At 57.5% G+C, this 27,544-nt stretch overlaps 2 protein-coding genes across 5 annotated transcripts; one reads left to right on the forward strand and one right to left on the reverse strand.

The window, feature by feature from the left end:
• The first annotated feature begins 2,704 nt into the window (after window positions 1–2,704).
• On the forward strand, window positions 2,705–11,691 carry PRR7 (proline rich 7, synaptic). 3 transcript variants are annotated; one of them, XM_039880093.1, is made up of 3 exons: window positions 2,705–2,847; window positions 10,250–10,906; window positions 11,117–11,691. In XM_039880093.1, exons 2-3 carry the CDS (start codon window positions 10,495–10,497, stop codon window positions 11,512–11,514), a joined length of 810 nt encoding a protein of 269 aa, XP_039736027.1. In that variant the 5' UTR covers window positions 2,705–2,847; window positions 10,250–10,494; the 3' UTR covers window positions 11,515–11,691. The 3 variants fall into 3 exon arrangements, with proteins under 3 accessions (XP_039736027.1, XP_039736029.1, XP_039736028.1); XM_039880095.1 differs by having other exon boundaries at window positions 2,711–2,847; window positions 11,120–11,691; XM_039880094.1 differs by lacking the exon at window positions 2,705–2,847 and adding an exon at window positions 9,612–9,936.
• A 268-nt stretch (window positions 11,692–11,959) lies between these two features.
• DBN1 (drebrin 1) lies at window positions 11,960–26,399 on the reverse strand. 2 transcript variants are annotated; one of them, XM_039880092.1, is made up of 15 exons: window positions 26,173–26,399; window positions 21,546–21,601; window positions 20,849–20,961; window positions 20,619–20,693; window positions 20,355–20,501; window positions 20,137–20,214; window positions 19,748–19,899; window positions 19,592–19,655; window positions 16,101–16,160; window positions 15,888–16,011; window positions 15,002–15,139; window positions 14,500–14,670; window positions 13,391–14,064; window positions 12,997–13,099; window positions 11,960–12,838 (listed from the first exon to the last, which is right to left on the reverse strand). In XM_039880092.1, exons 1-15 carry the CDS (start codon window positions 26,256–26,258, stop codon window positions 12,768–12,770), a joined length of 2,112 nt encoding a protein of 703 aa, XP_039736026.1. In that variant the 5' UTR covers window positions 26,259–26,399; the 3' UTR covers window positions 11,960–12,767. The 2 variants fall into 2 exon arrangements, with proteins under 2 accessions (XP_039736026.1, XP_039736023.1); XM_039880089.1 differs by lacking the exon at window positions 15,002–15,139 and having other exon boundaries at window positions 26,173–26,395.
• Between the last annotated feature and the right edge of the window lie 1,145 nt (window positions 26,400–27,544).

Below are 27,544 nucleotides of genomic sequence, written 5' to 3' on the forward strand. Positions count from 1 at the left end.
CCTGCTGTATTCCCAGCCCAAGGCCAAGTGCGCATGTTGGAGCCACCCCCTTTTCTGCCCTTGAAGCAGGAACTGTGTCTGAGCAAAGGAGAGACAGTGGTGATGCTGGGAGTTAGACTGTAGTAGGGGCAGGTAGGGACCAGCCATGTGGGCATCAGGGAGGGTCCTCTGAAAATAGTAATTAAGCCAGGCGTTGAAGGAGACATTCGGCTGGGGACAGAGGGATTGGAGGAGTATTCCATTCCATAGCATTCCACCTATGCCAAGATTTGGGGGTGGCAGCCTGTTGACTACAAGTCTGTTCTAGACTTAACAGACCTATCACTCCATAATCTCCCAGTGGCCCCAGTCCCCCCCGCCAAGGATTCCCTGTAACCACCACAAGGGATTGTTCATTGTGTCTGGGCTGGGTACCTCATTCCATGAAGGCCACGTGAGCTTTGCCATCAGTTCTGGGTTTAAATCCCAGCCTGGTTGCTTTCAAGCTGACTGCACAGGCCCTTCCCTTTTCTTGAGAGGTGAGTATGAGATCCGTCACCTCATAGGGTGGCTATGAGCATCCACTGAAATGGTCACCCCTTGCCTCGAGCTCCTGGGTCCCTGGCAGGACTTGCCTGCCAGGGGAGTGGGTGCTAGGGACCAAGCTGACAGCTGTCTCAAGGGCAGCCAGAAGGCTCCAAGCACCAACTTAGCTGAAAGGGCCTCTTGCCCCATCCCCACTCTTGATGGTCAGAGGAACATGTGCTGCCACTTCTATTAACTTGAGGGAAATGATCGGGCTTTGCCAAGGTCTTTCCACTGGTAAGTGGCTGTTGCAGGGTAGGGAAGAAGCCAGCTGAAAGTGAAGCTGGATTTTGCCCATGAGGCATGAGGTTGGGGCCCAGGATGCATTTGCCTCTCTGCTCTAGGCTCTATGGGGAGAGAGCAGTTAGGAGGTATCAGGATGGAGAGGCTGAAGACCAGCCCTGGACAGGTGTGAGTGGGTACCAAGTGAATAGGTAGGACCCTGGGGGCACACAACCTACAGTGGGCCCAGATTTCCCACCAAGCTCTCCCTTAGGCTAGGGAGGCATCCAGGAAACTACTTGGTTAGAGTTCAGCTTCCCTTAGAGCTCACAGTGGACCCTTGGCAGAGGAAACTCCCAGAATTCACTTCCCAACAAGCTTTCTCTAAGCTCACCTCCTGCCCATCTAGCTCTGAGGTGAAAGCTGGAGATTTAGATGGAGACAAGGCCCCTGCCAGCTTTGGAGCTCAGCCTTGTAGAGAGGCAGACATGGGAACAGTGGGACCGGTGTAATCGGCACTGTGGCAGAGAGAATTCTAGAGCTGCCAGGGCTCGGGCTGGAGACCAACACCAAGCAGGGGAGGCCCTCTGGCAATGAAGGTGTCGGAGCTGTTGCTTTCCAAGACACAGGACCAGATGTACCTGGGATGAGTCAGCTGGATGGTCTAGTGGTTTAGAATGGCTGAATATGAAGTGGGGTGGCTGGAGCTGAGGTCAGGAGACATAACTATACAGGGCTTTGAAAGCAAAGTAAGGATATTGGGCCTCATCTATGAAAGTAAGGCAGTAGAGTCCCTGAAGGGTTTTAACTGGTTATGTTAGGGTGTCTGCCAAGCATGTACAAAAGCACCCCAAGTTTTTTGCAGGGAAAACCCCCACTCTCAGTCCATGTGGTTTAGATGGGGCCAGGCTTGCACACCTAGAGTCATGAGTCAGGTAGAACTCTTAGGAGTCTTTGGTTGAAAGTTAAAAAGCTAAAAAAAAAAGGATGTGGGTGGGGCTAATAGACAGGAAGAATGAGAACTACGGTAGCTCCCCAGTCTTACTCCCAGATCCCATTCTCATCAGGGCACAACCCCCAGAAGCAAGATATTACTGCCACCTTTGTGTCTTTGCATCACTGAAGCCAACTCCAAACCCAAAGAATTCGGAAGAGCTGGGCTGGAAACCTACCCACTGTGCATCAGGGGACACTTGGGTTCACAGGTCCAACACGATGGTACCCCTAGGGTGCAGTGATTTTCCCCATGAAACAAGGCCCCCGTTAAGAAGCTAGTGCACAGCCCCGTTCAGACTCAGCCTAGACATTGGGACCCTCACTGAGGCCCGCTTGTGTTCCTGGGGATGAGCAGGGTCTATGGAGGCCAGTGGTATGGATCCTGCTCATCCCTCCTGCTACTTCTAAATTGGCATGTCGTGATGTAGGATTGCTGGGGACACAGTGGGAGGGGCCGTGAGTTGGGAGGGGGCCACGAATTCATGAGCTGGAGCCACTTTGGGGATATCTGCCTGCTCCAACCCCTGCCCACTGCGTGTGTGCAGTGCCTGTCGGTATGCGGCTGGGGCCTGGACGTGTGTGCACTCTCCCGGCTGAGCTGTGTGTGTGTCTCAGGATCTGGACCTCAGCTACCTGGCTGGTTGAGCATCCCGTGTGCTTGATCGATTGTTTGCACTAGGTCCACCTGCATGTGCCCTGCCCGGACAGCCTGTTGCCAGAAGGTTTATGGCGTGGCGTGCACATTCCCTGTGCAAGGCGAGCCTGGGGAGGCAGATGGGTGTGAGTCCTCCGCCTTTGGCTCCAGGACTGCCTCCTCGGCTGCGAGGGGCTGGGGGCGGGGGCCCTCTGCTGGCAGCCGCGCGCGCGCACGCTGGGCACGGGACGCGTCGTGTACGCGCCCGTGCGCGCGCCCCGCGGCTCCAGCCCAGCGCTCGGATCCGCCTTCGCTGCCACAGTCAGCTCCCCGGGGCCGCCGCCACCTACCCCGGGCCGGGGGCTCTGTCCACGGGGCCCACGCCGCTCTCCCGGAGCCAAGAGTCCAGCTCGAGGAGGATGCCTGGGCCCGTGAGTACCGCGGTGGCGGCGGCGGCGGCGAGCGGGCGGGCACGGAGTGCGGGCGGAAGAAGATACCGAGGCCGGCCCCTCCCCGCGGGCGGCTCCGCTCTCCGGCCCCGGGTCGCCGCCCCAGACCCCCACCCCGGCCAGCCCCTCCCCCAGCCCACACCAGAGGGAGGGAGAGAGGAAGGGAGGGAACAGGAGGGCGCCAGTGAGCGAGGGAGTCGGAGCAAGGCGCGAGCAGCCACCGGTTCGCTTGGAAACGGTTGCCACAGCAACGGGGTTGCGCTCCCCGGCAACGCTGCTGCGGGGCGGCGACGCCCCCTCCCACCCATCCCCCACCCCACGCGGGGCTTCAGCCCCCGAGTGCAGGGGGAGAGGGGATGCGGGGACTCCTCCTCTCGCCGTGGGGGATCGTCACCCCTCTAGCCCATCTGAGTGTGCCTGCCTCCACAGCCCGTCGATGGTGGGGGCGGGGGGCGAGAACCCGGTGGGCACGATCTGGCTCCCACGTGGCTACAGTCGTCGCAGCAGGGCCCCTGGGGTGGCTGAAAACGTGGGGGCGCCCTGGCCTGGGGCAGCAGGAGGTGGCATGGTGGCAGGGTCTGGGGTCTGTGCCCTGCCACCCCCACCGTCAGTACACCACCAGCCTGGCAAATGGCCCCACCCGAGTTGGGTGCCCCAAAGGTGATGTTCCTTACCAGGGAAGAGGAAAGAAGCTCGCATCCCTCCTCCTCGTGGCCAGAGCATGTGCCAAACGCGGCTTGGGGCTGTGGTGGGTCTCTGCTCCGTTTTCCAAGTCACCATTCTCCAGGGAGGGGTGGGAGCAACATGGGCAGGGGCAGAGGAAAGGACATTGCTGACCTGGGGAAGCTGAAGCTGGACCAGATGGGAGCACCCCAGCCCATTGTCTGGATCACAAGTGTCCCTTTCTTGTCTGAGCACAAAAACCCAGGCTGTGCTGGGTGGCATGCAGGTTGGCGGACAGGCAGGCCAGCGCCACATGGAGATGTTCTGACCTCCAGGAGAGCTCTGGGAGAATGGCCGCTGAGTCAGAGTAAATGACCTCTGGCTCCCCTCCCAACCTCCCCTCAGTGGGCAGCCTGCTGGGGAATAGCCCTCCGACCAGCTCTCCGGGGCCTGACTCAGCAGATGCCAGCCCCTACCGACCACAGGCCTTGACCACGAACACCATTGGCTTTCTTTTCCCATCCAGAGAGGCGTCCTGGGCACCAGAGGTGACCATTACCCCGGGCATTTGTGGCCTTGGCATAGATTCCCATAGATGAGTAGTGGCCCAAGTCAGGCCCCAGTCTCCCTGCCACAGGCAGCTATGCCTTTGGGATTATTCACAGGCCCCTTACATTCTCTTCCTGCTCTGTGTAAGGGCTCCGCATCCATTATCTCCTAATTTGTCAATTGTGCACGGTAAGTTTATCATCCCCATTGTAGAGGTGAAGACTCCAAGGTTCAGGGAGGTCGTGACTTGCCCAAGGTCACACTACTAGTCAGTGTGGAGCTAGATTTCCAGTGCCGGTTTCTCTGCTGGCGCAGCCCCTCCACCTGCTCCGTGTCTCTTGTGAGCCAGGCAGGAAAGAACTGTAGAGCCTTCTAGAGGAGTATTCTTAACCTTTCACATTCCTCTAGTGAGCAAATGCTGTCTTTCCAGCCTTGGTTCACCTTTCCTTCTCCCAGAAAAATCAGCCGGATTCTTGCTCCTCGGATGCTCTTTAGGACTGTGCTGCTGCTGGGCTGGCTCCCTTCTTTCCTCTCTCCATTTTCTCTCTCTGGGGAAGACCAAGTGGTGAGGGCTGCCTCAGTCCCCTGGGAAACCCCTGAGGCCCTAGTCCTTTGTTTGTGGGCTCTGTGGCCTGATAAGCTTGCAGCCTGGCTGTAGAAGGAATTTAGCAAAGATGGGCGCTTGTGGTGCTGGTCCCTGTAGGTGCTCAGTCTAGCTCGGGTTGGAGACCCAAATGCCTCCAGGCCCAGGACACAATGGAATGAATGAGATGGGCCAGCTGCAGTCTTTGTCACCATGTGAGAATGTGGATTGGGTATGACCAGATTGTCCAATTTTTAAGATCAGCTAGAAATCCAGACTTCTATATAAAATCTCTGGGTTTTTAAATGTTGGCAACTAATCAGAATATTTTTAAAAATTGATTGTGGGCCAAGAAAACACATCCATGTACCATGTCCAGCCTGAGTCATGAAGCTAGTCCCTGGTAAAGTGACAGCACTTTTTGCTGGCCTACCCCTAGGCTCATGTAAATGTAGCTCTAGAGGCCGGTTTCCACCTTTGAGCCTCTTGAGGCTGCAAGGTACTGGCATTTTGTTTGTCACATGCAACCAGGTACACTGGTCTTGAATTGTTTTCACCTCCCTCATCAGTTTTGCTCCTCCTTTGCACTGCCAGGCAGGTCTCATCATCTGTGTCTTACAGGTGAAGAAATCTTCAGCTCAGGCATGAGAATAGCCAGGATGGGGTCACGTGGCCTGGACAGGGCAGGGCAGAAGCAGGACTTGAACCCAGGGCTCCTCCTTTAATGCTGTGTTACACTGGGCTGTCCCTCAGAAGAGGGGCTCCTCATCTCCCTGCCCCCCACCCCTGAGGTGTAGCCAGCTCCCTCAGAGGAACAGATCTGAGTACAGTAGATACTGACCCAAGTAAGGCCTTTGTGCTCACAAGCCCCTGGAGCACGTCTCTGTTGTCCTGTTTGCAGTTCCCTAAGCCCTGGGTTCCTAGCCCAGTGCCAGGTTGGGTCACAGAGATTCCACCTACAGGTAAGGGTGCCAAGCCTTGGCCTAGCTGGAAAGGAGGTTTTGGCCAGCTTCATGCCTGGCTGACTGTAGCAGCTGGGACAATTCCCATCAACTCTCTCTGGCCTCAGTTCATCTGTCTGGGTGTGGGAGGTGTAAAAATGTCACCAGTACCTCCGTGAAATGTCCTTCCTGCCAGGACAGTGGACTCTGCCGTCATCTGGGCTTCACAACCACCTGGCTGTGTGGGCCTAGCCAGCTCCAGCTCCTTGTCTGTAGAATGGGGATGGCAGCAGCCACCTCCTGGGTGTCACTGAGATAACGAATGTATAGAGGCTACCAGCAGGCCTGTCATATGCAGGGCACACAGGACAGTTTAGCAGCCAGGTTATTTCACCCCACTCTTCACATCATACTCTCCTCCATCCTTCCTCTGTCCCCTTGTCTGAGTCCTGTCTCTTCATTTGACTAGCAGCTCTAGTCTCACATCCAGGGAACCTCATGACCCAGAGCCCCAGCTTCCTGAGGTTCCCTCTGCTCACTCCAGTGCCCTGGTATATGCCCCTGTGCAGTCTTGTCCGTTTACTCACATAGCTATGTGGGTCTCAGCTTGCTTATAAACCACCCTACAAGGGCCAAGAGCTTCTCTCTCAGTGACACTTTGGTAAGTGGCTGACATTTCCCAGGAATGAACTGGATGCAAACCCAGCTCTTGAGGCATTCTTGTCCCTATGTCTAAAAGACCAAACAGGTAACCAGACACCTCCAAGTCCCTCTTTCAACAGTGATTTTTTGAGCTGCTGTGTGCCAGGTGATCAGGACAGATGCAGCCTCTGGTGGTGGACACAGGCTACTACCGAACACTGCGAGATTATTGAGCTTCTCATCCAACCCTTTCGGGTGAGGTGGTGAGACTGAGTAGTGAGTCCTGGGGCAGAGCAGCATGGCTGTGTGGCAGGCCCCTGGGGGAGAGAAAGCAGAGCTCTGGGAAGCATGGGACGGGGACATGGTGCACTGAGAGAGGTGAGGCTGAAGAGGCCTTGGCGGGAGCTCATCTCAGAAGCCATGATCTAGGCCAGGAGATCTAGGCTTGAGCCAGAACTTTGTTAGAAATGCAAGCTCCACCCTGACCTTCAACACTGGGAGCAAAGGCCAGCTCTGTTTTAACAAGCCCTCCACCGGCTCTGATGTTCACTCGTTTGAGGGGAACCCATCTAACCATGTTAAAGAGCTGAGCTGTCGCCTGAGGCACTGGGGAGTCACTGGAGGGTTCGGGTGACAGAGGACTTGGGGGAAAATGGCAATGTGGACAATAGGTAAGCCAGGTAGGAGCACAGTGCGAAAGTAGAGCAGGGGCAAGCATGGTAATAGGGACCTAAGTGAGAGATGCCGGTAGCCTGGCCAAGGCAGTGGCAAGGAACCAAAGGAAGTACACAGATGAAGGCATACTGCACTGAGGGTAAAAACAATGGGACTTGGTGGATGGACTGACTGGTGGGCCCTTTGCTGCAATAAAGGATCCAGTAGCAGATCTCTGGGGTCTGAGTTTGGAGTGCTGGGATTCTTCACGTGGAGGGGCACTATGGTAGGTGCCTGCAGGGATGCACCAGGCCCGAGAATGAGAGATCTAGGTGACCTTGGGTGTCATTTAATCTCTGTGAGCCAAATGTTCTCTGTCAAATGGGAAGAATGCCAACTCAGTTTGCAGGATGATTGCTAGAACCATCTGTGATGTCCAGCCCTTGGGTAGGGAGTGCCTTAGGGACACACACATCTCTGCATCCCCAGTTCAGAAGCCTCTATCTTCAGTGATAATGTTTACTGAGCATCTCCAAGCCCTTTGCACAGATTAGCTCAATCTTTACCATGATCACTGAGGAGGAGACTGAGGCAACATGGAGTTTAAGAAGCTCACCCCGTGGGCCTCATTTTCATCCTTGTTGTGCTCCCAGTGAGCATGTGGCCTCAGAAAACCATACAAAGTGATACACTCACAAACTCTACAAATAAGGTGAGGTGGAATCCTAAAAAATGTTCAAATAACCTATAAGGAAAGAGAAAGAAAAGAGAAAGCAAACAAATAAACATAAAACTGCAGACTTAAGGACAAGTCTGCCTGAAGGCACCGCTCCTAGCACAACTGGAGTTGGACAGAAGCAGGTATTTGCAATGAACAGTCCGGACCACCTGACAGAGGCCCAAGGGGCAGAGAGTCAGCTCCTTGGGGAGGCCTCAAGCAGCTTGGCCTGGTCAGGAAGCACATTTGGAAAGGTCTAAATGAACGTACTGATGATGATGGATTGAGCACCTACTGTGGGTTAGATGAGATGGACTGAGCCACTCCTGTGAGCCAGACGCTGGGCAAGGAAGCAGGCCACAGGCAAGGTCCCACCTGCTCAAACTGGGTGTTGGCGCCTATGTGGGATCAGAGGGCCAGCTCAGCTGTGAAACTTCTCTCAGACACACAGTGGCCTAGTCTGTAAAATGCAGCAGTGGTTCCTCCCTCTTGGCTGAAGGGCCACAGTGGCATCCATAGGTCTTGGGCATGGCCCACCCCTTGTCTACCCTAATGCCCAGTCAATCGAGCTCAGGGCACAGTCCCTGTCCTTTGTTCCTGGTTAACCCTGGAGCTGCCAGCCTGTTTCTCCTCCACCCTCTAGCCTTTTCCCACTCGAGCTGCGGGCCTTGGTGGAAAGGAACAAGAAGGCACATTTTGGCTATACGCTGCCAGTCTTCCCAGTGTCCCCGTGGCCGCCAAGTCCTTATGTTCCAGTGCTCATGTGCACTGGGCTTTTTGTGTATAGCTCAGTCGTCATGTAGGGTAAGGTGTTTTGACACAGACTTTGGATTCAGACAAGCTAAATCCTAGCTCCTCCACTTATTAGCTGTATGACCTGAGGCAAGTTCAGTTTCTTCTCTGAACTTCCTTTCCGTCTCATCTATCAAATGGACCCCCAGTGAGAAGGCAGTGAGTGGAAAGGGCCTAGAACAAGGCCTGACACGCAGTGGAGTCCTTGGCAGGTGTTTCTATTTCTAAATCAGCTAAACTCCATCACCTCCAGCCCCAGAAGTGCCTTTTCTGACCCAGAGTTGTTCCTGCTCTTCAAGCCAATGGGCCCCCTAGTTAGTGCCAGCTTCCTGAAAATTCCTGTGGGCTCAGGAAAAGGAGAACAACAGATTTAATTAACTCCCAGTGACTGGCAGCATCGTGTTTTTATCTGGGCTGCGTCGCCATGGCAGCCTCATGGCAGGGTTGTCAGGGGGCGGGTGGAGCTATTGTTCCTGCCATTGTCTGTTCTGGAACGCAGGCCCAAAAGAAAGGGATTGGCACGAGCACCAAGTGGCACATGGCACAAGGCAGCCGTGGAGTCAGACAGGAGCCATCTGGAATAGCCTGTGGCCTGGCTTCCCCCCAGCTTGCTGCCAGACCAGCTTAGGGCTCAGGCCCATTGTAGGCCCCACAGCTGAATGTGTGTGTGCCTTGGACATACTGAGGATAGGAGCATCCATGGGACTCCTGGAAGAGGCCCACAGAGTAGCTCAAGAAGCAGCAATCTTCTACCCCAGGCTAAGATGTTGTGGCTAGGCTTGGATTCAAACTACAGAACTGCCACCTGCCATCTACACAGCCAATTGCTTACCCCTTTTCTTATCTGTAAAATAGGAATAATTCCAGTTACTCCAAAGGGTTGTATGTGAAAGCCCCTGGGTATGAGGCATTCAAGAAGGGCTCATTTCTGTTCTTCGGGGGTGGTGAACAGTCGCTTGCCACCTGTCACTCCGCAGTCAGGGCTCCCTCCTACACACCTCTTAGGATGCAAGGTTCCCCTCTCAACCCTGGCTATGGAGAGGAGGTGGAACATGAGATGCCCATCTGGAGTGACGCGGGACCAGGAGGTACCAAAGACAGCTACTATTCCTCCCCTCTGTAAAAGGGGAATGGACTGAAGGGTAGCGACTCGGCGTCCTGGAGCTGAAAGGTCAAGACTGAGCGGAGCTGCGCTGGGGTAGGAGGCGATGGGACTGGGATCTGGCGGGCGGAGGTGCCTAGAGCAAAGGGAGGGAATGGCCCACGCGGCCAGGCGTTCGGCACAGGTAGGCAGGTAGCATGCCGTAGCAGCCAGAACCACCCTCCCGAGCACCCATGTAAGAGCGGCGACGACTGGGAGGCCGCACTGTGGGCTGGGATGTTCCACGTTTGGGGCTGCCGGGCACTTGCACAGGGCTGAAGCACTGGGAGGAAGGCCACCCTTTCCCCGCCGTCAAGGAACCATGCCGAGACTCCTCTTCAGCGGCCTGGGTCTGCCCGCGAGCCTCGGAAACCCTCTCCAAACTGAGGTACCCTGTGTTGCGGGTATGCGGATAACGAATCTCCCTTGCTCGGAGGCCGAGTCTGGCCTTTGCGCGCCCTCTGCTGGCGGGCCTGGAGTCCCCTAGGCTCAGCGGCAGCGTCCGGATCCTAGATCCGGGAAAACCCTACCGGGGAAACCTCAGGTCGTGACGTCATCCTCGGTGACGTCATCACGCCCCCGGGGAGTGCGGGGGTTCCGGCAGAGGAGGTTTCCCCGGGACTGCACAGGGCACGGGCGCGAGCTGGGAAGTCGTCGGGGGCTGCAGCGCGCCTTCACCGCGCCCTGTGTCTGTCCCACAGGTCCTGCGCGGCCCCGGGTAAGGCCCGCCCGCACGCCCGCCGGCGCCATGGGAAGGAGCGGGCGTCGCTGCTGCTGCTGCCCCCCACCGGCGCGCGCACGACTTGAGCCCTGCCGCGGGCAGCCCCCGGCCGCGGGTCCACAAGTGACGCTGGCGGCTCCTGGGAGCGTAGCGCGGGTCCGGGGCCACGTAGAGGAGCCCAGTGTCCAGTGAAGCAGCCGAGGACCCGCCGCGCGCGCCGCCGCCATGGTTATGTCCCAGGGCACCTACACGTTCCTCACGTGCTTTGCTGGTTTTTGGCTCATCTGGGGGCTTATTGTCCTACTCTGCTGCTTCTGCAGCTTCCTGCGCCGCCGCCTCAAACGGCGCCAGGAGGAGCGACTGCGTGAGCAGAACCTGCGCGCCCTTGAGCTGGAGCCCCTCGAGCTCGAGGGCAGCCTGGCTGGGAGCCCCCCGGGCCTGGCGCCGCCGCCACCACCGCACCGCGGCCGCCTCGAAGCGTCGGCGCACGCGCACCAGCACGTGCACGTGCACCCGCTCCTGCACCACGGGCCCGCGCAGCCGCACGCACACGCGCACGCACACCACCACGCGCTGCCTCACCCGCCGCCGCCGCACCTCTCGGTGCCGCCACGTCCATGGAGCTACCCACGCCAAGGTAAGTACCGACATCCGCCGAGGGCGACCAGGATCACCGGGGTGGGCGGGGCCTCGTCCGCGGGCGGGGTCATGGCTTACCCTCCGGCTTACACAGGACCCCTCCCCCCCGAAGGGAATAGGCTGGGCCTGGGGTTGGCGGCTGGCCAAGACTTCTGTGGGAGGCTGGAATGGGTGGCCTTACGCCCTCGGACCACTTCCCACTCTGCAGCAGAATCGGACATGTCCAAGCCACCGTGCTACGAAGAGGCAGTGCTGATGGCCGAGCCGCCACCGCCCTACAGCGAGGTGCTCACGGACACGCGCGGCCTCTATCGCAAGATCGTCACGCCCTTTCTGAGCCGCCGCGACAGCGCGGAGAAACAGGAGCAGCCGCCGCCCAGCTACAAGCCTCTCTTCCTGGACCGAGGCTACACATCGGCGCTGCACCTGCCCAGCGCGCCGCGGCCTGCGCCGCCCTGCCCTGCCCTCTGCTTGCAGGCGGACCGCGGGCGCCGGGTCTTCCCCAGCTGGACCGACTCGGAGCTTAGCAGTCGTGAGCCGCTGGAGCACGGAGCTTGGCGCCTGCCGGTCTCCATCCCCTTGTTCGGGAGGACTACAGCCGTATAGAGGGACGCCCGGCGTCCCAGACCCCACCCGCGGACTCCTGGCCTGACTGCGGGGCTTTTTAAATGCTTCCCTTGGACTGCAGGGGAGCGGGAGGGAGGGATTTCTTACCCCGTTTGTTACATTTTGAGGATAATAAAGGTGTGTGATCTGGTTTGGTACAAACCGAGAGGACACCCACTGCTTGCGCCCAAGTGTGCCTGAGCCTCGGCAGGACGAAACATGAATGCGCTTTGCCGCTGCAAAGTGGCAAAAAGTGCAGAACTAAACCTGTCGGCCTGCTTCACAGGCTGGTTTCCTCGAGAGCCTCAGACCCCACCTTCCCTGCCCATGAGATCAGGTGAGGGCACCCCCTGCGGCTTTGGAAGTGGAAAGAGTTAGGAATGGGGGTTAGGGCAGGCGGCCCACCCCAGATCCACCCCTGGAGGCCCGGAGCAGCAGGCCCAAAGGGATCTGGATTTCTTTATTAACAGACATGAGCACGACCCGTTACAGAAGTTTGTGCTTTCCAAAAAACAGTTACTGAATGTGAAAAAGGAACCCAAGCAAAGGAGTTGGGAAGGGGCCACCCTAGCCCCCGGCCCCACCCATAGCCCTGACCTGAATCGCGACTAAGGCCTCCAACCTGGGACCCGCCCAGCAGGAGGGAGTAGGAGAGGGCTGGGAAACTGAGGGGCCCCAGCTGGGCCTGCTACTTCCTTTAGGCCAGGTGGGAAGGGGTCAAGAGAAGGGTGGGGAGGGGGTCCCAGGGAGCCAGAGCCCACGAGCCATTTATTGCCATGTTTTCAAATTCGTGCAAAATATCTGAAGCCCTGGACAGAGAATACAAAGTGATATTTTTCCAAGAAACAAAACTAGGAAAAGATGGGGGGACATTTTCCCATCAGACTCCCACCCACGCCAGGCCCCAAGCAGGGTGAGGCCTCCACCCTGGCCAGCTGAGTGAGCAGGGAGGACTAAGCGCTACAATCTGGACCGGGCGGGGAGGGGATGGAATTTGCAACAGAGTCTCAACTACCAACGGGAGGAAAACCAGTCAACTGTACAAGTCTCCTATCAACTTTTTTAAAAAAGGGAGAGAAAAGCTGTAAAAGTCAGGCCCTGTGGGTAGGTAAGCGGCCAAGTCCCCGGTCAGGGCCGGAATCCGGAGTGAGTGCCAGGCAGAGCTGCTTCGAGTGCAGGTGCAGCCGGCCATCTGGCCAGAGGCGGCGCACGTGGATAGCCTTGGCAAGAGCAGCCTGAGGGCGGCGCCACCGCTAATCTCCACCCTCGAAGCCCTCCTCCTCTTCTGGGACTGGGTCCGCATCCCAACAGGTGATGTCGATTTCTATGGTGTTGAGAAGAGAGGAGAGTTAGGAGATAGCCAGCAGATCCATGGCTGTCTCCCAACCCCTGGGAGCTGTGTCAGCTACGGGGTTAGGGATCACCTGCCCACACTTGAACCAGAACCCCTAATTCCGCACCATCAGCCACCGCAGTTACTACCTGGAGGCTTGTTGTAGAACACAGGAGGCGGAGCCTTTGCACACAGCTCTTCTGATTGGGCGAACTCCTCCTCCTGTGATTGGCTGAAGTACCCCTCGCTGGCCTGCAGGAGGAAAGCACCAGGTCACTGGGCCCCACCCCACAAGAGTAGGGCAGACCTACCAGGCCTGAGCCCGTTTCCCTGGCAACCAGTGATTCCATCCGTGGTTGCCAGGGAAACAGATGGCTGCCTTGGGAACAAAAGCAGAGCTGGCCTGGGGAATGAAACGAAGCTTTCCCCAATAATGTGGGTCACAGAGAAAGAGGGGTACTGCTGCAAGCCTGAGAAACGGCTGAGTCAGCTCCCTGCTCAAGCCCTGACTCCCACCCCTCCCACCAGGCTACCCTGCTCCACCTGGGTCCCCTCCTTCTGGGTGGTCTCGCCATTCGTCAGCTGGTGTGGCTCAGGCTCTGGCTCCAGCTCCGGTTCCTGATCCAGCTCTTCTAGAGCAGAGGGCAGAGTTGGGGCCTGGGGGCCAGCCAGGGGCTCCCCTTCTACTGCCTCCTCTGGGTCACAGAAGGTAGCTGGCGGCTCAGGCAGCTCATCAAAATTAAGGAGATTGGCACAGCCTTCACCTGCTGGCGGCAGTGGCTCCTGAGCCACCTCATCCAGCAGGGACACCTCCGCCAGAGTGACCTCAGCACCCGAGGGTGGTGTTGGGGCCCTAGGCTCAGCCTGGGGTGCAGAGGCCCCTTCCCCATTGCCAGGCCATAGGTCAATGAGGCTGGCAGAGGTGACGGTGTTGGCAATAGCGGTGTCAGCAGCAGCAATGTTGGTTTCAGTGGCAGCAGCTGCCAGGGTGTCGGCTGGAGCAGTGTCAGCTATGGCAGGCTCCAGAGGAGCAGCCAGGACAGCCTGCTCTGGAGCCACCATGAACATAAAGTCCTCCATGGGGCTGCCTTGCCCCCGGGGAGACTCCAGTGCCTGAGGGGGCTCCTCCACAGGGCCAGCCCAGGCCTGAGGGGCTGTGGCTCTGGACTCCTTGCTGGTCTCTTCGCTATCCGGGCTGGGACCAGGCTCCTGGGTTTCTGTTACAACACAAATGGAGGAGACGGATGGGACCAGCTCCCTCAGGAAAGGATGCAGGGCCTGGGCAGCCACCCTATCTACCCTGCCCCCCCCCAAAAAAGTTGGCAACCTCTTGGAAGATGGTCTCCACTAAGAGCTCTGTGCAGACTGCCCTCCAGCACCTACTGGGCCCCACTGCCCTTTTACCTAGTGTCTTTAAGCCACTCGGCAGCCCTGGGAAGAAGGCCTGATTCCCACTCCAGGGAGAGAAACTAAGCTTCAGAGGACAGGTGTCACTGTGACACCAGGGCTCCTCCTGGCCACAACCACTTCCAGGACAGTGCAGCCTGGGTGATGGGTAGCCTAGATCCCTGGGGAGTTATTACCATGGCCACATGGGTTTTTTAGCACAGGGACTGGTAAGAAGCCCAGTGCAGCTAGCACTCCTCATTTACCTTGGGCTGGTGGGGGTGGGGGTGGCAGTGGTGGAGGCTGCGAGGACGTGACCTCATCCAGGGCCCGCTCGATCTGCTCAGAGACAGGGGTGGAGGCTGTGCTGGAGTCAGATGGGCTCCGGGCAGGGATAGGGGTGGGTGCCATCCTCCGGTGGCTGTCCAGGTGGCTGCCTGTGGAACAAACCCCCAAGCTGGTCAGTGAGGGCCAGGGAGCCAGGTGGGACCAGGATTGTCCACCTTGGGGCCTGGCCAGTACCTCTTCTCTGGAGTCTGGTCTGGGTTGGGGCTTGGAGCTCCCCAGCTCCCCAGACCACAACTCCAGACCCTGTAAGCCAGGCCCCTGGGAGCCAGCACCCCTTCAGGGCCAGGGAAGAGGCGGGCGGTACCTGCTCTGGGGACAAACACCAGAGATCAGTGGTCAGGCTGGGGGAGTGAGGGCGGGGGGCTGCTGGGAAGCGGGGCCCTCCTTACCCCCCTGCCCAGGCCTGGGGCTGCTACCTACATGGGAGGGAGGAAGAGAGATTTGGGGTGCGGTGACAGGTGATATAGGGAAAGGGAGTCCGTGGAGGGGAGGAGGAGGAAGAGGAGGAGGAGGAAGGCCCACTGTCCGATGCCTTTATGAAAGGGCAGTACGGACGACCTGCCGAGAGAGACAGACAGAGAGAGAGAAACAGAGGACAAGAGAGGGTCAGTCTCCCCCACCCCCACCCCAAGGCCTCACCCACCCCCAGGGCTGGCCCTGGATGTTCAAGCTGCCTTTGGCCAGGGTGCACATTCAGCCAAGCTAGGCTACAGCCTCAAGCTGTCACAGGACTCCCACCAGCACCAGCCACACACAGCAAGGAGCCTGCCCCACGCAGCCAGCCTCTGCACAGCACACACCTGGGAACAGCCTGCCCCACACCTAGAACCCCAGCACAGGCCAAGCACACGCAGGGGCAAACACTCAGACCAGCAGACAGGAAGCAAAAGGGTGCTTCAGGGGGAGGCGGAAGCTGCAAGGAGAATTCCAATAGGGAACCTGGGTGAAAGCCCCAGAGCCAGGGCACCAGCCCACCCCACATGCACCACAGCCCTCAGGCAAGGCCTGGTTCAACCCCAACAGGGCTGCTCCCCACAGCGAGGGGGCGCCTTAGCCCAAGCCAGGGCGGACCAGATGGCCTCTAGCACTGCCCACTGCTTAGCCAAGGCCCGACATTGACCTCCTTCCACTCCCAGCCTTCTAGGCCTGCCACCTGGGAGGTGGAGGGTGGAAGTACATCTGATGAACAACTCTGCCTTCTCCAAGGGTCCTTGGGCAAGGCTTCCCTTCCAAGAAAGAGTGCCAAAGAGGCTCAAGGCCAAAACCTGAGGAGTGAGGGTCGAGTGGGAGTGGGACCTGGGACTACCTGATCGGTGGTTGAAGGGCAAGGGCACATCGCAGCTGCCCACGGAGGCCGATGCGACTCGTTCCTGCTGCTTGAAGAACTCCCGTGGGTTGTCAGGCCGCTGGGCAATAATGGCTGCTGCCTCCTGGGGGCACAAGGAAAGGGTCAGGGCCAAGCTGGGACTGGCTGAAGCAAACCCCTGCTGGCCTCACCTGCTGTCCTACCAGCTCTCACCTCTACCTCCGATTCTGACTTCTTCATCTGGGTCTCTTCCTCTTCATCCCGCTGGTCAACCTGGAAACAAAAGGGACAGGGTCCTGGGCACCCCCAACAGAAGCTCTTGCCTTCTTGCAGCCTGTTTCCTCCACGATCTGGCAGGAAGAGCCTTGGAGGTGGCACCTCTCCTCCCTTCGCCACCCAGTCACACAGTTATTTCTGTCCATCCACAAGGCCCTCAGCCTCCTTACCTCCAGCCTGGACAGGTGCCTAGGCACCCAGCACAACTCCTCCTGCTCCTTTGCAAAAACATCCAACCAGGCACCCAGGGCCTCCAGGAGTGCGCCCTGCTTTGTAGCCAACTTTTCTTAAACCTACTCCAGTGCCTGGCTAACTGTGCCCATCACTGCTTCCTGGATCATTATTAGTCCCCTGTCTCCGTGCTCTCCTCCCCTAATTTCTTCTCTATAAACCCTCAAAGAACCTTTCCAAAATCCAGATCAGACCATGATGCTTCCTAGCTTAAAATCCCTCAGGGGTTTCTCATGAGTCATAGTGAGTACTAGCTGAATATGGCCCATACATGACTTTCATTTTGCCAGTATGTTTTTAAAACATGTTAATTAGTTGCCTCCACTTAAGAATCAGGAAGTTTCGTAATGAAATCGGGATCTCCAGTTTCTCTTACCTGGCAACACTGGCCCACATGCCCCCAAGCAGCCACTGGCCAGAGCTGCAGCCACCTTCACACCAGGTGCGTCCTATCCAGTTTGCCACAGTCCCCACCACTCTTTACTGCCTTTCACCTGCTCATTTCATTTGCTGTTTTGAGATTGCAACCCCAGTACAGGCAGGTGGAGCCCCTCATATAGGCCCACATTCCCTCCCCCTGCCTGACCTGCCCCATCACCTCTCCAACATCCCCCTCCCACCCTGACCTGCCCACACACCCTGTGAGATGTATAAAGTCATCAGAATGACCCAATAACCATTCCTGGAACATCCATACCATTTCCCACCTGGCATGGGAGATGAATCTCTCTTGTCCCCAAGTGCCTGATCCCCACCCCAGCTCCAACTCGTTCTGCTTTCAGCCTCAGCTTGTGAACTGCCTACTGCCAGGGGATGCGGTCCCTGGCCCATTCAGGTCATTTCCTTTTCTGAGTCCCCATGAGGTGTTCCAGGCAGATTACACTATGTCAGAAATTTCCTGTTTCTGGGATCATCTCTTCCACCCTCTGTGGGTGACACAGGATGAGAACTCAGGCCTATGTGTGAGTGACCAGCACAAGGTTGAGTTGGTACATGTTTGCTCAGTTGAACTCACTACTACACCGAAAGCCTCTACATCAATGTCCCCTGCTGCCTCTGTAGCAAATGGGGCAGGAGAGACTGAGGGGAGAGGAAAAGCTGCAGGCAAGGTGGTGAAATAAAAGAGATCCTTTGTTTTTTGAGCACATAACCTACAACTTAAACTTTTCTGTCAGGGTGCATCAGGAGAATGGCCCTTCCAGGTATCCACAACTTCATGTCTTCCAGAATTAAGTCTAAATTCCTGACCTTGCTCTCTCTTCTCAAATTTCCTCTGCTCCTCGGCCCACTGGGCTCCAGGCAGGCTCCTTGCCTTCCCGTAAATGTACACCCCACCAGCCTTTGCTGATACTCTGCCTCTGCCTAGTATAACCTTCCTCGGTTCCTCTGCCTCACTAAAAAAAAGACCAGAGGCAACTTACCACAAAAGCTTTAACTACCAAGGATGTGAAAAACACTCAAAAAAGTTAGGGCTGTGAGTAGGGGAGAGAGATCAACACACTAACCATAAGGGTAGACGGCATTGCTGTACCTGAGCATCTGCAGATACATGGGAGCTCCCTAGCAACCCTGGCGTAAAGGGAACCCAGACAAAGAAGACAATTCTTATCAGAGGAGAGAAAGCAGAACAACTCCTTAAACTGATAGAAGGCATTTTACAGTTCTAAAGGGCCAGCTGGAACTATAAAATAATAGAATAAGTTTCTTAAGACTTTGCTTGGAATGTTGATAATTGGTGAAGACAAGTGATCAGTTCAGGGGGTTAACTATACTATTCTTTCTACTTCATGTGCATGTATGTGTATGTGTGCAATTTTCCATAAAAAGCTTTTTCAAAAAGCCTTTGCTCTGAATGAATAAATGAAATATGTTATATAGATAAAATAGAATGTTATTAGCTTTAAAAACGAAGGACATTTTAACACATAGATAAACTTTGGAGACAGTATGCTGAGTGAAATAAGCCAGTTACAAAAGGAAAAATTCTGTATGATTCCACTCATGAGATACCTAGAGCTGTCAAATTCATCAGACAGAAAGTAGACTGGCAGTTGGCAGTGGCTGCAGGGAGGAGAGAATGGAGTGTTAGTGTTAATGAGTACAGAATTTCAGTATGGGAAAATGAAAAAAATTCTGGAGATGAACAGTGATGATGTTTGTAAAATGTGAATATACTTAATGCCAATACACTATACATTTAAAAATGGCTAAAATGATTTATGTCATGTTATGGATATTCTGCCACAGTTGAAAATAAACTCATCGATTCGTTTAAAAAGGCCTTGCCCATCTTCTTCCTCACCGTGTTTCTAACACCTGGCACATGGCAGGTGGTGACAGGGGTTTACTGAATAAATCACTGAAGCTAGAGCTTACCAACTCCACATCATCTCCCATCTTTACCAGCCCAGGAGCTGATGGGGTTGGAGTAACCTCTGACAGCCATTTAACGCCTGTGCCTGCAGGGTGTCCTGCCTCCTCCCTCCCAGTCTCCTGTGGGTGTGGCCCTGAAGCTCCTTGGAGTCCTCAGGGCCCAATATCTGCCCATTACAGTTCCAATCCAGACGAGTATCACCCACCTCCTGTTCTGAACTATACCATGTTCTGCCCTTTTTGAAACACGAAATTCAATTCAAAACATGAGGATCTGACTCCATTGCGGTTTCAAAGGGCCAATCCACAGGCTCTATGGGCCACCCCAATGTTTAGAGGTTCAGACAGCACCCCTGGAGCAAGGGGCTGCTCTGAAGGAGACACTACACACAGTGTATTAGATGCTCAGAGCACTGGCCTGGATTCATTCTGAGCATCTAATACACTGTGTGTAGTGTGGCTCTGCAGCAGTTATGTTGTGGGGACCAAGTCTCAAGCCCGCTATGTGCAGGAAGCATGTCTAACCCACCCTGAGCCCCTCAGGCCCTGCTGGGAAAGGACAGGGGAGTCTGGTCAGTTAGGGTCTGGGTCAAGACAGACTTCTCTCTTTCAGAAGTATAAGCTTCTCCAAGGTCTTTCCACAGCCAGGGGCCAGACCCCACGTGATCAAGCAGCAGGCCTGAAACTCCATGACACCCCGTGAAGGGGTACCCAGAACACCCATCACTGTCCCTAAAACACTGATTTCCCCACGAGGCCCCGGAAAACAGGGGCCATCCTCATCTCCCTGACCAGGAGACTGGGAGCTCTGGCTAGAAACTTACAAAGATAGATTGCTCCTTCAACCGCCTCTTGGCCTCCTCAGCTTCTAAAGTCTGCTGTTTCCTCCTAGAACGATAAGCAGGCATGCACCCCTTAGGGCAGGCCCACATGGACCTGCTGGCATGGGGCAGGGCCTGCACGGGGCGGACCAGGCACACCTGTGCTCCTCGATCTGCTGTTCCCGCTCTCTGTAGCGCCGCTCTCGCTCCTCCTGCTCCTGCCGCTCCTGCTCCATCCGCTCTTGCTCAAACCTGAGTCTCTCATCCAGGGCCTTCTTCCGCTCCTCCTCCTTCCTCAGCTCTTCCTCCTTCTGCAACCACCCATGCCAAGGCAGTGTAGGCCCTAAGCCTGCCCCCTCCCACCTCCCACCCTCCAGCCCATCCCCAACTCAGGGCAAAGGAAGTAAGGGTTCTGGGGAAATAAAGTGAGCCTTCCGGGCATAAGGCTTGCTCTTTCAGCTGGGGTAGTGCATGGGACGGGACACACTACTGAAAGGGTAACTTGGGGAGAGAGGCCCAAAGCTACCCTATGGGGTCAGGGGCCACACCTTGGCCTGCTCCCAGAACTGCTCGCGGTTAATCCGTTTCATTTCCACAGCTGCATCAGTTTTCTGATAGGTGGTGCCCTGCAGAGTCAAATGGCCTGGCGTGAGTGCAGAGAGCAAGTTGAGTGCTCCAGGAGCTCTCAGGGCAAAGGCTGAGGACTGAGAGGGCAGGGGTGGGCCCAGCACAAGGCAGGGCCAGCTGTTCCCAGGGGCACACTGACCACCGGCTCGGCATTCTCATCCTCGCGCAGCCTCAGTCGGTGCAGCACAGGGCTAGAGAGCCGTGCCAGCCCGTTGGAAAGCCGCTGCCCGATGGCGCCTGCATCTATGTCTTCCACGCTGCTGGCATTCACAATCACGTCGACGCCCTGCAGCAAGAAGGTGTGTTCAGGCAGCACAGGTCCCTCCTGTCACCACCACAAGCATATGGACCCTGTCCTGGGTGGCTGGCCCTGCCCTTATGAGAGCCCTGGCCCCACTCGCACCTGGAAGAACTCGGCCACCTTAGCCACGTGGCTGGCACAAGCACATTTGCGGGCATCAGGCACATCTTCACCAACCTGCAAAGTCCCCAACGAAGAGAGGGTTAGAAAGGACAAGAGGGGCAGCAGCCTGAAGCCCCGAGCTCTCTTCCCAGCGGTGTCAGTGGGTGAGGCCGGATGGAGGGCAACCGCTCTGGAGCTTAAGCTCCCTTCCCCAGCCCACAGCCACATACCCAGTTGATGAGCACGTATTTTGGCAGAGCAGCCTGGGAGTCCTTGACACTGCAGAAGCCGTACATCACCTTCTGGTTCTCAAAGTGGCCTGAGAGCTCCTGCAAACCCCCATCTGGGGGAATCAGGAGGGTGTCAGGACTCCCTTTTCCTGAACCCTCACCCTGCAAAGGGCCTCGAACCCGAAGGAAAGACTCCTCTTGTGGGATCTACAGGCACCCCCGGGGACCTGAGGTCTCAGAGTTCTGTGATGGTGTAAGAGGTGGCAGGCAGGTGTTGGCTTTGCCTCTGAATCCTCCAGGGCCTGATTGGGGGTAGGACTGAGGAACTGCTTTTTCTCACACATCATCAAGTCTCACTGCCCAGCGCTGTAAAATAAAGCCTTTGGGCTCTGGAGAAAGTGAGGATGATCTGGGCCATCCCAGCCAGAGCCCTCCCCTCCAACTGTGTGACTTTGGGCAAGTCACTTTCTCTCTCTGAGGCTGTCTTCCTATAATCAAACAAGAAACAAAGCTCCCTCCCTTCCCACCCGGGGAATCTTAGGGATGACCAGGAAGGACACCCGCCAGACAAGTGTGGATCTGCTGGATACAGGCTAGGAGGTGGCCTGGAGCCAGTGGGGTGGGGAAGAAAACAACCGGAGGAGGGGGTGGAAGAGAGGGTGGAAGAGGAAGGGGAAAGAATGGTTGGAATTCTTACCTCCTGACGCTGCAAGCTTGAGGTCATCCGAGCCATCCTCATATGTATACAGAGCCCTGGGGAGTGGGAGGGGTGGCTCTTAGAACTGTCAGGGCCCAGGCCGCCAATTTTGGGTGGAGACAGCTCTAGGGAGAGAGGTAGGGGACACAGAGGGGTAGGACAGGAGGGGGTTCTGGCCCAGCACTCTGCCTAAAAACTGGTGGGGGTGTGGTCCTGGGGCCTGGTAGAGGGGGCCCTGGGTCAGGTGAGAAATAAATAATAGGAGGGAGATAGAAATCGCTGCCCATGTGTCATGTCCTCAGAGCTCGGAGCCCTGGTCCTGGCAGCCTACAACCCAGCAAGCTGGTGTGCGATGGAGATTCCAAGGCGACGGTTCCTTGGTTACTGTTCCCTGGCTACCATGCTTCTCATCCCCCATTGGCTGTTGCCAGGAACCTACCTGGCGCTGCCTTGGTACCCACTGCCCCTCCCCCCCACAGCAGGGGATGGGGAGGAGAACCTAGTGTTCACTCCACTCAGGGCATCCCCTGGTAACCATGGCAACCCAGCAACTGGCACAAGACTAGCCCACCCTGACTGCAATCTCCTAAACACAAAGGACCCCGGGGACACGCCCAGGGCCTCAATCTCTGCCTCTCTGAAATGGAGATGAGGTCATCCAGGTCACTCTTGCCCAGACTCTGACCCCTGGGTGACCCATGTCTTCCTGGCTTCCAAAGGGCAGCTAGGCCACCTCTTTTCCAGCAGAGGCCCTGACCTCCTGGGACTGCCACCCTTTCCTTCCACCTTAGCGTCACCAGAAAGCTGACCTAGCAGCCGTCTTCCTTCTTCCTCCTCCCTAGCGTTTTCTTCCCAGGCAGCCGTGGCACAGCATCCATTTCACAGAAGGGAAGGCAGAGATTTTGGCTCCTGAGGAGCCCCTGGGAGGACAGGCCTGAGGCAAGGAAGAAGGGCCTTGTTCTGGAGGAGGCTCAGGAGGGTTCGGTCCCTTTTCAAGCTCCCCTTTCTCCACTAATAAGGCAGGAGGCTGGGGGCTGGAAGGAGGGAAGGCAAAAGCATAAGGGAGATGGAGAAGAGAAAGGGAGGAACAGAGTCAAAGAAACTGGGCAAGGAGAAAAAAAGAGAGGACAAGAAAAAGAAGTGAAGGTATGAAGAGGAAATGAAGGGAGGGAGGGAAGAGAGAGGGAGGAGAGAAAGAAGAAGGGAAGTGGGAAGAAGGAGGACACACACACACACACACACACACACACACACACACACTTCCCGCCTCTCACTGGAAAGGGACGCAGGTGGTCTGGGAGGTCGGTGGTCTGGGAGGCCGGGAGCTCCTGGTCCAACTGTTGCCCAGGACACAATGCTGGCAGCTGCTTCCCAGCACAGCTGTCCCACCACCTGTCCGCTGCCCTAATCCACCATTAGGAACAAAGGGCCCTCAGAGAAGCAAGGTCTGCCCCTCTCCATTCCACAGATGAGAAACTAAGGCAGAACTCCAAGATTCTGGTTTCCAGACACTGCTCTAGACAGCGCACCTCTCAGGGACAACTGTCAGCCTCTCTCAGGCTTTGAAGGCCCTTGCTACTCCCAGGAACACCTACCCTATCCCTTCCATCCTCCACCCTTGCTTACCCACCTTTAGCCACCTTTCCAGCCACAGCCCTGACCTGGCAGAAACCATAGCTAACTTCAAAGCCTTTGTCAGGCCTTCAACCCTGAGCTCCGCCTGCCTGCTTTTCCAGATATACCTCTGTACCCACACCACACACTTGGGTCATACTGGATGGCTCCCTGATGCCAGACACAGTTCTGGATATTTCCCACCCTTGAGCCTTTGCATATGTGGTTCCCTTCACAGAAAGGCCAGACCTGTTTCTCCACCTCCTGCCTACCCCGGCAGAAACTCCTCAGGGCCCCAATGCCAGCTCCCTGGGAAGCTGTGCCCTGAGCTGTACCTCCCCAGAGCACTCACCACACCCCAGCAGGGATGGGAAGAGGTATCTGAGCCTGCCCTAGGTCTCACTAAACCAGTGCTTCTCAAATACATCAGAGGTGGCCTGGGCAGGTGGGAGTGAGTGAAACCGCACAAAGACAGGATAGGTAACCAGGAATCCACATGTCTCCCCAGCTCCAACTCCTAGAGACAGACACTGTCTCAGTCAGACCTAAGCTCCCATGGAGGTGAGATGTCTGGCTCAGTCAATTGACAAGCTTCACTCTCTGGGTCCAGTGTCTAGCACGCAGCAGCACCAGTAGGTATGTGTGACGCCGACACAAACTCTGAGAAACCATCTAGGCCAGAGAAACGGGACCGGGGTGAGGTGGCAGCTGGGATGTTGCAGCTCCATGGAGATGCTGGGGTCAGTTGAGGTGGGAAGCTGAGGGCAGGTGGAATCCTCAGGACAATCACATCAGGATGTTAGAGCTGCGACATCCTGGAGGTCCCAGATATGGTTGAGCCCAATACTCTTTTCTTTTCAGTACCAGAGAAGAGCAGGGACTTGTGTGTGGTCACACATAGAGTCATGTCACATCCAGGGCAACACTGGCTCTTCCTACTACACATTCTGACTTCCTGGGTCCTCTGCTCCTGCCTGGCACCTGGGCAGGGCTCCATTTCAGAGGCCCTGCCATCCTAAGAGTGAGCTCCTCCCATCCCTCCCCACACTGAGAAACCAGGTAAGGGAGGGCAATGACAAGCCCCCTTTGCCCAGGCAGCAATTTTACCACACCCTCCTCCCACCTCTGAGTGCAGGGTCCACGCCTGAGTCCTGAGACTTCACTGTATCCTGGCTTGTTGCTGTGGGCCCTCATGTCTCCCTCTGCAAGATGTGATCCTCACACCCTTTTTACAAAATGCTATCTAGGCCCTTGGGAGTGAACAAATGTGTGCATGTGTGAGGGTGCATGCGTGCATCTGTGTGTCCCACACACAACCCAGATGGGGGGTGACGCACACTAGTGATGAATAACTTGCTTTGGCCACATGGATGCTGCTGGGTGGTGGGAGCCCAGGCCTCTGCTGAACAGGATGTGGGCCAGCGATGGTTGTGTAGACCCACACTGGGCCTCCAGAGCTCTGCTCTGGAGAAGTTAGGGACAATGGGGTGGTGGTAGGCAGTAGTACCCCCAGACTGAGGGTGAGGGGGCATTCCAAGATGGACCATGCCCCTCTTCAGGCAGGGCCCATCATATCCCGAGGCCAGCTTCTCCACAAGGCCAAGCCTGCTCCTTGCCCTGAACTCCTCCCATGATCTCAGCCCCCAGGGGCAGGGCTGGGACAACGGGTGGGCCGCCTGCCCACTTAGCCTGTGCTGGCCTCTCCTGTGAGTGACCTGCAGGACATGAGAACTTGTCTCCCGCGTCCATCCCTCCAGGCCTGGCTGCCCGCCAGTGCTGCAGTACGTGGCATAAACGGCTAGCCATTTGTCCCCTCCTCCAGCCCCCAGGTCAGTGTTCCTATCCCAATGCCCTCCCAGCATGAGGGTGAGGCCAGCTCAAATGAAGTCCCTCAGGCCTGCCCTCACTCTGTGTCTCAGTTTCCTGCCTGCCAGGGGAAGAAGAGGCCTGGGAACTAAATGGGCCTCCACTCCAAGAAAAGAGTATTGGAGGGGAATGATTCCTGGATGGGGCAGGGTGGAACCCCTTGGCTTTCCTACTACCCTGGGGACTCCAACCCAGAGCAGGTGGTCCACCCCTCCCAGAGCTCAGAGGGAGGCAACAGCTGGGGAGGGGGAAGCCGGCAGCCTAGCTCCTCCCCCACTAGGGAGTTGAGAGCCCCTTGCCACTGGGCCTTGGAGCCAGGGTCTCAATTTATCTACTCAGCCCCTCAACCCTCTCTGGGAGTTCTCTCGATGCTTGTGCGCCCGAGGACTGCAGCGCCCGAGGACTACAGCCCAGGGTCCCCCGCTGGTCCCCTAGGCAGGGAGCTCAGCCCCCTTGGCATCTCCCAACCCAGCTGCCCAGCCCCGGCAATCCCCCTTCATCCTTGCCTCCTCTGCGACTCCTGAGAGGAACAGGAGTCACTGGGCGGTTGCCATGTGGCAATGAACGTCTTTCCATCACACCCCAACTCCTAGAAGGCCCCCCTGGTGGGCGGGGCGCCCGGCCCCTAGCCCGCTCCGCTCCTCCCCCGCCCTAGCGTTCCTTTGTGCTGTGGCTGGCCCGCCGGCCGGGCTGGGCTAGGCAGGCTGAGTTGGCTCCGCTAGCTTGGTCCCCGCCCTGTGCCTGCCCGGTCCGCGCCCGCTGGAAGGTAGCGAAGGTGCCCTTGGCCGTCCGGTGCACACCTGTCCCCCAGGCCCGGGGCGGGGGAGGGGGCGGAAGACGGGCTCCTGCAGGACCGTGCGGCCCCGGGCCACACGTCCAGACCCCGCGTCTCTCCGGTCCGCATCCGGCCGCGGATTCCACCGCGCGACTGGGGCAGGCTCGGGGCGCTCGGGGCCAGCAGCGCCCCGCCCGGCCCCTCCCCTGGCGCTCACAAAGACAGCCCCGCCCGGCCCTCCAGGGCCCCTGCACCATTTCGGGTCGCCCCCTCCTTTCCCAGCAGCCGGGCGGCGGGCCGAGTGGAAACAAAGGCGCAGCAGCGGCGGCGGCGCAGGGACAAAGGGGCCGGGGGGCGGGGGCGGGGGCTCACCAGTCCGCCGTGCTCTCCTCCCGGATCACCTCCTCGTAAGCCGCCAGCAGCTCCAGGCGGTGGCCGCTGAAGCTGACGCCGGCCATGCTGAGGGCCGGACCGAGGCCGAACGGACAGACGCACAGACGGACGGACAGAGGAAGAGGGAAGGAGTCACCGCCGCCGCCGCCTCGGAGCCTCTGCAGCGCTGCGAGCCGAGCAAGCCAGCGGCCGGGGGAGGGGAGCCGGCCGGCGGGGGGCGGGGGGCGCTGGCTCCGCCCGGCTCGTCCCTCCGCGCTCGGTCCTAGCGCCGCCCCGGCCCGGCCCAGGGGGAGGCCCGCCCCCCCTTCCCGGCCTGCCCCGGGCGCCCCCGCGCCCCTCACCCACCGCCTCTGCGCCCGCTCCTGGGCCGACCTGCCCTTCGCTTCCGAGGCCCGCCTCACCCGCGTCCCAAACCCTTAGCTACCGTGTCCCCAAGCCTAGGCGCTCACCCTTTTCTCCAGCCCCATCCCTACCTCACCAGCCCCTCTAAACCCGCTTCATGGCTTCATTCTTCTCTTTATCAGCTCCCAGTCCCAATCCCAAATCCACTTCATTCCAAACCCGCCCAGCCCCATTTCGTGCTTAATTTATCTCCATCCTGGCCTCACCCCCATCCCTGGTCCACTCCAACCCTTGGCCTCAGCCCAATTCACAGGTTAGCCACCCCTGGCTCATCTGCTGCTCATCTCCACCTCTGAAAGGTCCATTCCTAACCACCGTCACTGACATCTGCGTCCCAACCGCAAATCCAGCCTCATTCCCAACTCCATGCTTAGCATGCAGCCCCATTCCCCACACCCCATCCCAAGCTGCACCTTCTTCAGTCCAGCCTAGCTTGTTTCCATTCTGATCCCAGTTCCCAACCACACCCCGACATCCCTGCCTCCTTGACCATTCCCAGCCCCAGCTCATTACACCAGCCTTGCCAGCCTCTTCTACAACCCTGCCCCACCCCTAGGCTGAGCCCCTTTCCCTTACCAGATGGGGCCAGCCCAGGAAATCTTTTGCCTGGTCTCGCAAGTCTCAGGCCTCTCAGAGGATCTTGAGCAGACTTCCTTCTAGGAAGCTGCATCTAACCTCAGACTCCCAGGGAAGGGTTCCTCCAGGACCAGCCTCCTGGTGTCTATTTCCCAAAGCTCTCAGCACAGAAAGTACTGGGGCCTCAGAGGAGTCCCCTGCAAGGGAGCGGGCATCACTGCCAGGGCTTCCTGAAACATCTCCACTCATTGCTGAGATGGGACCCTGAAACCCTCCCCAGCTCTCAGAAGCCTTTCCCACTCACCACCTACAAAGCCTCCCATTTCCGTCTTCCCAGGGGAGGTGGCAGAACCTGAGCAAACTTTGCCTAGTC

Source organism: Pteropus medius, unplaced genomic scaffold (genome assembly GCF_902729225.1).
Source record: "Pteropus medius unplaced genomic scaffold, Ma_sr-lr_union100, whole genome shotgun sequence".
NCBI lineage: Eukaryota > Metazoa > Chordata > Mammalia > Chiroptera > Pteropodidae > Pteropus > Pteropus medius.